General features: G+C 35.4%; 1 protein-coding gene across 8 annotated transcripts in view; it reads right to left on the bottom strand.

Annotated features, from left to right (window-relative positions):
- Nucleotides 1–11,753, bottom strand: part of Atg4c (autophagy related 4C cysteine peptidase) — a 96,164-nt gene that overhangs the window by 11,856 nt on the left and 72,555 nt on the right. For 6 of the 8 annotated variants that reach the window (XM_015484918.2, XM_015484917.2, XM_048815255.1 and 3 more), the window contains one exon: nucleotides 3,204–3,248. The exons of the other annotated variants lie outside the window; for them this stretch is intronic. In XM_015484918.2, coding sequence (XP_015340404.1) covers nucleotides 3,204–3,248 — 45 coding nt within the window. The remainder of the gene's footprint in view (nucleotides 1–3,203; nucleotides 3,249–11,753) is intronic. 8 annotated transcript variants of the gene reach the window in all.

The raw sequence follows: 11,753 nt of genomic DNA on the forward strand, positions 1-11,753 counted from the left end.
GGCAGGACCGGTTGATTCTCAGCACACATAAAATAAGGCAATTGTATTGTGTCCATCTACAAAAAAAAGATTCAATTCTCATTCCCTTCCCCTCCCTCCTCCCTCCTCCCCCACCTCTCTCTTTAAAAACAAAAAAGAAGAATATGGAAAGATCTACCTTGCTCTTAGATAGGCAGAATTAATATTATCAAAATGACCATACTTCCAAAAGCAATATACAGATTTAATGTAATTCCAATCAAAATCCCAATGACATTCTCATAGAAATAGAAAAAGCAATTATGAAATTCGTCTGGAAAAATTAGAGACCCAGAATAGCTAAAGCAATCCTTAACAGGAAGAATGAAGCAGGTGGCATCACTATACCAGACCTTAACTACAGAGCAAGCGTAACAAAAACAGCATGGTATTGGCATCAAAACAGAGTGATAGCCCATTGGTACAGAATAGAGGACACAGAACTAACCCACAAAATTACAATTATCTTATATTAGACAAAGGTGCCAAGAATATGCATTGGTGAAAAGATAGCCTCTTCAACAAATGGTGCTGGGAAAACTGGAAATCCATATGCAACAAAATGAAATTAAACCTTTATCTCTCACGACGCACAAACTCAACTCAATATGGATCAAGGACTTAAGAATACAACCAGAGACCCTGTGTCTAATAGAAGAAAAAGTAGGCCTTAATCTCCATCATGTGGAATTAGGCCCCAACTTCCTTAATACAACTCCTTTGGTGCAATAATTAAAATCAAGAATCAATAAATGGGATGGACTCAAACTAAAAAGCTTCTTCTCAGTAAAAGAAACAATCTGTGAGGTGAATAGAGAGCCTACATCTTGGGAGCAGATCTTGTCCCCTCACACATCAGAAAGAGCACTAATCACTAGGGTATATACAGAACTCAAAAAGCTACACACCAAAAAGAAAAAAAACAAAAACAAAAACAAAAACCCAATCAATAAATGGGCCAAAGACCTGAAAAGACACCTCACAGAAGATGATGTACAATCAATTAACAAATATATGAAAAAATGTTCATCATCATTAGCAATTAGAGAAAAGCAAATCAAAACCACTTGAAAATTTCATCTCACTCCAGTCAGAATGGCAGCTATTATATGCATACAAACAACAATAAGTGTTGGTGAGGATGTGGGGAAAAAGATACACTCATACACTGTTGGTGGGACAGCAAATTAGTGCAGCCAATATGGAAAGCAGAACAGAGATTTCTTGGAAAATTGGAAATGGAACCACCCATTTGACCCAGCTATCCCTCTCCTTGGTCTATTCCCAAAGGACTTTTAAAAAAAGCATACTACAGGGACACAGTCACATCAATGTTTATAGCATCACAATTCACAATAGCTAAACTGTGGAACCAACCCAACCTAGATGCTCTTCAATAGATGAATGGATTAAAAAAATGTGGCATATATGCACAATGGAATATTACTCAGCAATAAAAGAGAAATAAAATCATGGCATTTGCAGGTAAATGGATGGAGTTAGAAAAGATAATGCTAAGTGAAGTTACCAATCTCAAAAAACCAAATGCTGAATGTTTTCTTTGATATAAGGAGGCTGATTCATAGTGGGATAGAAATAGGGAGCATGGGAGGAATAGATGAACTCTATATACGAACTCTAGTTAGGGTAAAGGGATTGAAGGGGAAGGGAGGGGACATAGGGTTATAAATGATGGTGGAATGTGATGATCATTGTTATCCAAAATACATGTATGAAGACACAAATTGGTGTGAATATACTATCTATACAACCAGAGATATGAAAAATTGTACTCTATATATGTAATAAGAATTGTAATGCATTCAGCTGTCATATATAAATTTTAAAAAATTTGGGCTGGGGTTTTGGCTCAGCGGTAGAGTGCTCCCCTAGCACATGCAAGGCCCTGGGTTCGATCCTCAGCACACATAAAAATAAATACAGATACTGTATCCAACTAAAAAAAATATTTAAAAAGATAAATAAAATTTTAAAAATTTACATTAAAAAAAAGACATTTGGGCTGGGGATGTGGCTCAAGCAGTAACGTGCTCGCCTGGCATGCACGGGGCGCTGGGTTCCATCCTCAGCACCACATATAAATAAAATAAAGATGTTGTGTCCATCGAAAACTGAAATATAAATATTAAAAAATTCTCTCTCTCTCTCTCTCTCTTTAAAAAAAAAAGACATTTACCAAAATAAGTGATGGTGGGCATGGAAAATCATGTTTCACTGGAGCAAATGAGAATGTTTATCCTACAAGAGGAGGCAAATTTACTCTCTTTCTCTATGAGACTACCTAGTAAAAGTCACATAGAGGCTGATTCCAACCCAGTATAAGAAAGATTTTTTTTTTTTAACAAAAGGGTCTGTCTAAAAATTTGAAATGACTTTCAAATAACATCCTTAGTTCATGACTAAACTGCAATAAAGATTAGTAAACTGTCTGTATTATGGATTAATGTATATTTAAGAGACTATAAAACATATGAGTTACTGCTTGAGGTCTGAATCTGAGCACTACCATGTATTGGTTGTGATCTTTGTAATACCAAACCTTTTGAAATGTAAAATTGTTTATCTGTAAAATGGATGTAACAGTACATACCACAGATGGTTTGTATAGACTGAGTTAATGTATATAAGTGTGTGTATAATGTACTTAGAACAGTACTTGACTTAAGGTGAGGACTCAAAAAATATTAGCTTTAGATCAAAAGTCTCTTAAGATCCCTAGGATTTAATGGCTATAATATAAATTTTTTTCTGTAGCTAGAAAATATATGTACTTTTTTTTCCTGCGCTGACATCTATTCTAGAAATAAATGAGTAATTTCCTAATACATTTTTATTTGCAACTTTCTGGTCCCAAACATCAGCACTTTTAGATAATATGCTTATCACGGAAAAAGAATATCTTATTTGATACAGGCTTTAAAAAGAGAAGGGGATATGAGATAAAAAACTACCTACATCATTTACAAGACCACAGAGCACAGGAACTATAATCTAAGTTTGTGAGTGGGGAAGGAGTTGTGTTAGGTTATCTATGGAAAGTAAACAAGTTCATCTCACAGAACTTGGAGAGGAACAACGCAAAAAGGGTGAAAGACATCATGGATAGCAAAGATGAATATATAGATGAAAACAAGGAAAGTAATTAAAAACTTTCCAGGTCCTACCTTGTAATCAATATTCTTCTTTACTCCCCTTGAGCCATCCATCATCTAGGAAAATAAAGATTTATTCTTTGGGAAAACTGAAAAAAGATATAGGCTTTAGTACACCAGGCACAGTGATGACTCCAGAAGGTAAAGAATAAGCATCAGTCTAAAAATCTAAACTGCAGGGCCCTAAGCATCCTTCACTTTCTGTTCCTGGAGATCCAAGAGGTAACAAATTCCATAAACAGGAGATGGCAGAGCTTCTCTCTGAGAATGCAATACACACACACACACACACACACACACACATATATATATATATATATATATATATAGAGAGAGAGAGAGAGAGAGAGAGAAGAGACCACTACTTATTCATCTGTGGGGGTGACCCAATTAAAAGGCAAGCTCACTACATAATCACCCTAGTATTAAAGTCACCAGCTAAAAAGCCATGTTCAAACACACAGAGCTAATACTCAGCTTCTTAGTGCCCCACTCTTGAATACAAAAAGACCCAGAAGATCACCAGTCTTTAATGAGAAAAGCAGCTAGCAGAAAACCAGAAGGTTCTAAGAAAAAGCAAAAATAGCAGCAACAAAAAAAGCAATGATCTAGAAGGAAACATAACAAAAAAACCAGAAGAAAACTAAAAAATTACTATAATTAATTTCCTCAGGGAAATGAGAAAATACATCCTCAAAAAATACTATGAAAAAGGAATAATAGAAAAGTACAAATAACACCTAAAAATATATTTTTATAACTGAAATTTAGGAACAATAGAAGAGTTAAGAAAATTTCCCAGTACAAAAAATACGAAGATAGGGAAAAATTAGAAAAGCAATTGAGAAGGGCCAACAATTGTGTAATAAGAGCTGCAGAAAGAAAGAATAAAGAAAACAAAAGAGGAATTCATGCCTTTCTTCTCTGTGTGTGTGTGTGTGTGTGTGTGTGTGATGTTGGAGACTGAACCAGGACCTTGCCACAAGCTAGGCAAGTGCTCTACTACTGAGCTATATCTGCAGCCACATCCTTTTCTTAGGAAGGTACTAGAAAGTATGCTTTTGCAAAAGAAGGAATACACTAAAAGATAAGAAGACAGGAGATCCAATATAGGAAAGTAGCATTAGGTAGTTCCAAACTTGCAATTCTATACCAGACCTACAGAGCAGTTAAGACTGGAGTGAAGAGAAACAGGAAGAAGTCAGTCACCAGAAAAGAAAGAAAGGAAGGCAAAAAGATACGATTCTCCTACATTTGTACTTAGTTATAATTTACTGCTAGGTATTTGTATGATAAGACTGGATGTTTAGGAAAAAATAAATATGTACAGAGAAAAAGATAAAAGGGGAAAGGTTAGTGCTAAGTCCAAGAAAAATGAAGATTAGGGAAAAAACTGCAATCATAATACATTATGTGATTAGTGAACTAATTAGTGTAATCAGTAACATTACTATGGCATGATGTGAACAGTGAATAGCAATTTAGAGTCTATGATATAACTATACTTGGGATTCTGGCTGGAAGGAGAAATGAAGAGAAGGGATATAAAAAGAGAGCTAAATCCCTGCAAGTACTATAAGAGGATACTAACAATATCAAAAGTGGATTAATTAAGAAATTATAGACTATCTCTGAAGAGGTACCCTTTGGAGTAGGGAATAACATGGCAAGGTACTCCTGATTTTCAACATGAGCCTTTTATTGCAATTTTACTTTTTAAAATGTGTGTACTTTAAAACTGAGGCACCTGCCCTTCCCAGGAATCTGGGTAGAAGAAAGGAGAGAAGACAGGGAAAGACAACCCAGAATCCGTAGGATTAAGTTCTTTAATCAAAAAGAAAGGGATTGGAGGGCCGGGGCTATAGCTTAGTGGCAGAGCACTTGCCTAACATGTATGAGGCACTGGGTTCAATCCTTAGCACTGCATAAATAAACAAAATAACAAAATAAAGGCATGCTGTACATCTACACAAAAAATCTAAAAGAAGAAAAAAAAACACTAAGATGGGGACAGGGCATTTGGGGGAACTGGCTGGAGGGAAAGTAAAGTTTAATGGTGTTTTGATTTTAATTCCATATCACTCATTATTTTGTTCTCAAGTAAAGAAGCCTAGGACACAATAGATAGATTTTTAAAAATAATAATAATTCTTGCCTTAGTTAAGATTACATTTCAGTGAAATAACAGAATGTGTGCATATATGATATAGTAAAATATATACACACATGTATATATATATATATATATATATATATATATATATATATATATGTGTTTGTATACATTTAAATGAATGATAGTAATGTGTGTTAAAGAGAAAAACAAAACAAGGAAGAAGGTTAACTACAAATATACAAAGCATGGCCAGGGGAGGACTAGGAAGGTGTCCCTTGACTAAAGACCTGAAAGAAGTGAATGTCTGTAGGAAGGAAACACATTCCTAGAAACAGAGGACACCTATCATTTCCAAGGAGACTAGTGTGTCTGAACCTGGGAGCTGGCAGGAGAGTCATAGGAGATAAGGTCAAAGAGTTAATGGGGTGGGGGAAAAAAATTCCATTTAGATTCCCTTAATCCCTTAAGAATTTATAAGGGTATGGACTATTATTCTGAATGAATTGGAAAGCTACTGTAAGATTCTGAATAAAAATTATTAATGCAATCTTAGTTACATTCTAAACAGAGTTGTTCTGGTGGCTGTGTTGATAACAGACTGTGGGTAGTGCAGGGGAAATAGGGAAGCTATTGCAAAAATCCCAAGGAAGATGTAGTAATGTATTTTGAAGGTAAGATGATAGGATTTGCTGATGCATCAGACAAGAAGTGCGAGATGGAGAAAGGGGATCGATCCAGTTTGGCAGATGAACATCCAGAAAATCAGTTGTATAAGTTTTTATACAATAATCGAATTCTGCTCATTTGTTTTATTTTACTTTAGTACTTTTATAATTCACTTTAATGTCAAATTTTATTTGTATGTATATAAAATATACATATCCCTTTCTATAAATAGTTCTCATGAAGTAAAATTCTAATAAAATATAGAAATAGAACTAATTTTATATTATAATTTAGAAATGGGTCTTTTTATTTAATAGTCTCATATTTTAGCTTAAAGGAAATACCTAAACAAGTATTTTTATAAATATATTTATTAGGAAGGTCAAGATAGAGTTAACCCTACCACCAAGAACAACCATTAGAAAGGGGTAGATAAATGATTGTTGATAAGCATCTGAGAGCTATCAAGACAAATAAGTCTCGAGAAGTAAAAATCTGAAAGAGATGAAATAGATTAAGAAATGATACAGGAAAGAAGACAATGGAAAAAATATCTTTAAGGTACTGAAAGAAAACAATTGCCAACATGGAACTCTAAATCTAGTGAAAATATCCTGCAATACTGTGTTAGTCAGTGACTGCTATGACAAAATACTTGAGAAATTCAACTAAGAGAAGGAATGACTTTTTGGTTCCAGAAGTTTCAGTCTATGGTTGGCTGGTTCCACTGCTCTAGGCCTGTGGGAAGGCACAGTATCCCAGTACAGAGGGTGTGGTGGAAAAGAGCTGCTCACCTTATGGTGGCCAGGAAGCAGACAGGGAGGGAGAGGAAGGGATGGGGAAGGAAGAAACTAGGAACAAGATACAGTCCCCAAGGATTCATTCCCTTCAACTAGGTTTTACCTCTTACAGTTTCCATCACCTCATAATAGTCCCTTCAACTATGAATCCATCCATAGATTAATCCATTGATATGGTTAGAGCTCATGATCCAATCGCTTCCTAAGGGTCCCACTTCTGAACAATGCTGCACTGGGGACCAACCATTCACACATGAGCCTTTGGAAGACACTCTAGATCCAAACCATAATAAATACTAAAAGCAGGCTCTCCTCTTCCCTTTCCTCCCCATATAATTCATTCTAAGCCACTAGATGGGCTTTTGCCTGGGCAAAGGAGGCATCCAATCCAGGGTGCAGGGAGTCTCTCTGGCTACTAAATACACTGAAAGCTGACTGGAACTTGGTAGCAATCACCTTAATCAAGTGATTAAAGTTAACTTCACCAATAAAAAGACAAATCAAAATCAAGTGCCAATCAAGGAATGCAATGAGAAGAATACAGCATTCCTCTCTGTGATACACAAAAAATGTAGAACCTGAAATTCATGAGAAAATATCAGATAAACCCAAACCAAGGAGACAATCTACAAAATTTTCAAGTGTCCTATTTTTAAAAAAAAGTGTCCTGTTTTCTCAGAAAAAATCAAGGTCAGATAAAAGTCAAGAAAGAAAAGAAACTGATCTAGATTAAAGGAGACTCAAGATATATAAATGCAACATATTCTAAAGTGGACTATTTTGTTACATAGAGCATTACCAGGATAAGTGGTGAAGCTTGTATAGTTTTTGAGGGGTAGAAATGTACTATGTGACTTTCCTGATTTTGATAGATAACTGGACACCAGGTATTAACTAACTCTCAAATAGTACAGTAAAAAATTATTTGTATTATTTTCAACTTTTCTGTACATTTGCAATTGTTTCAATATTTTAATGAAAGCAAAATAAAGATATAGTCAAACAAGCAAAAACAGAGAATGTTTCACCAGCAAAAAGCACTAAAAGAAATAATAATGAAGAAAAAAAGAAATAATAATGAAAGGTCTTCAGAAAGAAGCAAAATGATCTGAGAAGAAAGCAGCATAATAAAGAAAGGAATAAAGGGCATCAGAAAGGGTAAGGTGACTATTAAATAAATGCAAGAAATTTTAAATCGTACAGGATTCAAATTGTTGACAACAAAGCACAAAAACAATTTAAATGCAAGAAATTATTAGAAATAGAGGGACATAATAATTATAAAATGATTCAAAGCAACAGGAAGGACTAACAATTCTAAATTTGTATGTGACCAATAATATAGCCTCAAAATATATTAAACAAAGGGCCAGAACAGGAGAAATTGACAACTCCATAATCACAATTGGAGACTTTTATACCCTTTCTTTCAGTAACTTAAAAAACATGTAGGAAACAGGCATGGTGATGCACAGCTCTAATTCCAGTTACTCAGGGAGGTTGATTCAGGAAGATCTTGGTTTTGAGGCCAGCCTCAGCAATTTGGTGGAACCCTGTCTCAAAATAAAAAGTAAAAATGACTAGGGATGTAGCTCAATGGTGAAGCACACTGGGTTCAATTCCCAGTACCAAAAACAAAGAGAAAACAACAACCAAAAACCATGAAGGAAGGAAAAAAGGGCATGAAGACACAACGGAGGGATAGGAAGGGAGGCAGGGAGGGAGGAACAGGGGTGGGGGAGAAAGAAAACAAATGAAACTAATAGATTAGAAACAAGGTTAAATAGAACTATTCCATAGAGTTCCTAAAGGCATAGACAGGAATAGTGGTTACTCTGAAAACACTTGCAGGAAATCAGACTTCATCATATTCACCTGATCAAATTCCACTTCCCTTGATTCTTCCCTCAATTGGATGATTTGCCTCTTGTCCACAGAGATTCCAAAGGTGACCATTTCAGTGAGATAAAAATCTATTCATAACCCTACCTGAAATGTGCTAAGATCACCATGCTAAAGAAAGGCTCACTTTACCTGTTCCGGATTCAAGGCACACACATTCTGAAAGCAAGTCACGAAACTGTGTTAATTAGGCCCATAATATTTAGAAGAACATTCAGTCTTCTCTTGGTGATTTCTTACTCGATGTGTGGCAGGTTTCACGGGCCAGTTAAAATCTTTAATGATAACGTAATGAATAAACACTCTGAAATGCTTTTGTACTTTCAAATTAAGTCTCTATTTTCTTTCTTTTAACACTGTATTTTTTTTTCTTCATGGAGCTTTTGATTTTTGTTATACAGTTGCATGTTTAATGTTCTCTGCTCCTCTATGCCACAAAGTTCATAAATCCAGGAGTCATAACTATCTTGTCACCACAGCATATCCAGCTCCAGAAATCACTGTCTAAAGTGAACACTTACTATGGGCTGGGCACCATTGTAGATGCTCTAGGATATATCAGTGCTTTGATTTATGTTTTAAAAGGATAAAATGGGGAGGGGACTATTGAATTGAAAATAGGATGGGGCAGGAAGTAAGTCCTGGAAACTAGTAAGAGGACTATTAAGGATGGTGTCTGAGACCAGGATAGCAGCTATAGAGATGGTGAAAAGTAGTCTTGAGTCTAGATATATTTTGATCATATAATTGGTTATGGAATGTGAGAGATAGGAAGGAGGTAATGCCAAGACTTTTTGCCTAAACAGATAAGACAGCTTTTTCTTCAAATGAGATAAGGAAAACTACAAGCAGAAAAGGAAGACCAGGAACTTACTTTTGGATAGGTAAATCAGACATGCAAGGGATGCTGAATGATAGCTGGACATACATAATTTAGAAAAGAGGTTTTGGGTAAAGATAAGATCTTGGTTTTAGTTGACTTATTTAAATTTATTTTAAATATATTTGAACACATGGAGTTAACTAAGTTTTGGTATCCAAAATTATTTTTTTTAAAGAGAGAGGGAGGGGGAGAGACAGAGAGAGAGTGGGAGAGAGAGGGAGAGAGAGAGAGAGAGAGAGAGAGAGAGAGAGAGAGAGAGAATTTTAATATTTATTTTTTAGTTATCGGCGGACACATCTTTGTATGTGGTGCTGAGGATCGAACCCGGGCCGCATACATGCCAGGCGAGCGTGCTACCGCTTGAGCCACATCCCCAGCCCATAGTATCCAAAATTATAAAGATTTTCTTCAAATTGACATTTAAAGCTATGTAACTGGATGAGATCACCATGCTAAAGAAGGTATGAGAACTAAAGACTAGGAACTAAACACTAGGCCATGGTATACTTTCACCCAACTTTAAGAGATGAGGGAACAGCCCAAGAAGATGCAAGAAGCAGCAACTCATTGAGGAAAACCAAGGCAGCCGAGGCTCTGAAAACCAACTAAAGAAGGTATATGAAGGTGAAGGAGGTGTTCAGGTATGCTAAATGCTTCCATTAGAACAAGTAAGATGAAAACTAAGATTTGACCAACGTGGGGGTTACCAGTGACCTTGAAGAGTAGTTTTGGTGTAATGTGGGGGTGAAAGCACTTAAATATTTGCTGAATTAATGAACTATTCATTTTTCTCCTAGTCACCAAGATGTAAACAGACTTTCAGAGCTCTCCTTTTCCTTTGATCCCAAGTCCAAGTGGTAGCTTGATCTTGCTGATTTTCAAACCAATCCCTTTCTCTTCAAACTCACAGCTTCTGTTCTATCTAGTCAAGGTGCTTAAAGAAGGTATAACAAATCAACGAAGAAAAGTTGGACTTTTTTGGTAAATGATGCTGAAATAACCATTTATCCATGCTGGAAATGAAATTTACACGTGTGTTGGTGGGTAGGAGGTAGATGGAAGGTTCCTATATCAAAATATATGAGTTCTCACTGTAAAACATAAAACTTCTGGAGGGAATGTAGGAGAGCACATTTGTGATTTTTGGTTATTAAAATTTCTTTCATACTAAATCCAAAAAACATAAAGGAAAAGATTTACTGATTTGACTACATTAAAATGAAAGAAACATTAACAAGTAAAAATAGTAGCCTAGAAGAATATATTTGCAACACATGGAGTTAACTAAGTTTTAGTATCCAAAATTATAAAGATTCTCTTCGAGTTAAACAGTCCTATAGAAAAAGAGAGAAAGAAAATGAATAGGAAATTCATAAAAGAGGAACCAAATGGGCCCATAAACTTTAGTAAGATAATCAACCTCACTGTCAAGCAGGGAAATGCAAATTTAAACTACAAAGAGATACTATTTTATTTTTATCCATGAGATTGGTTAAACTCTTTAAAGTCTGACAATATCAAGTGTTGGTAAGGGTGTGAAGCACTGAAAATTCTCAGCAGTGCTTCTGATGATCACTTTGGAGAGTATCTGACAATATCTAGCAAACCCCAAAATACACATATCTAGCAATGTCTTTCTAATGTATCTAATGTGTATCTAATGTAATCCTAGTTAAAATGTTAGATATGCATGTGCATGAATATTCTTTAAAATATTATTTGTAATTTAAAAATTAAACAAGTCATTTTTGCTTCTGGGAAACAAGCTAGGTGACCATCAACAAAAGAAAGTTTAAAGAGTACATTGTAGAATTGACCACTATTCAACAGTGCAAGATAGGCCAAAATGTATAGATATCAACAATCTGTAAGTGAAAAAGTTATACCAGGGTTTAAACTGGGGTGTTTAACCACTGAGCCAAATCCCCGCCCTTTTTTTTTTATTGGTTGTTCAAAACATTACAAAGCTCATGACATATCATCTTTCATACATTCAAGTGGGTTATGAACTCCCATTTTTACCCCAAATACAAATTGCAGAATCACATCGGTTACACATTCACATTTTTACATAATGCCATATTAGTGACTGTTGTATTCTGCTACCTTTCCTATCCCCTACTATCCCCCCCCTCCCCTCCCCTCCCATCTTCCCTCTCTACCTCATCTGCTGTTGTTCAATTCTCTCCCTTGTT

This window comes from Marmota marmota, unplaced genomic scaffold (genome assembly GCF_001458135.2).
Source record: "Marmota marmota marmota unplaced genomic scaffold, marMar, whole genome shotgun sequence".
Lineage (NCBI taxonomy): Eukaryota > Metazoa > Chordata > Mammalia > Rodentia > Sciuridae > Marmota > Marmota marmota.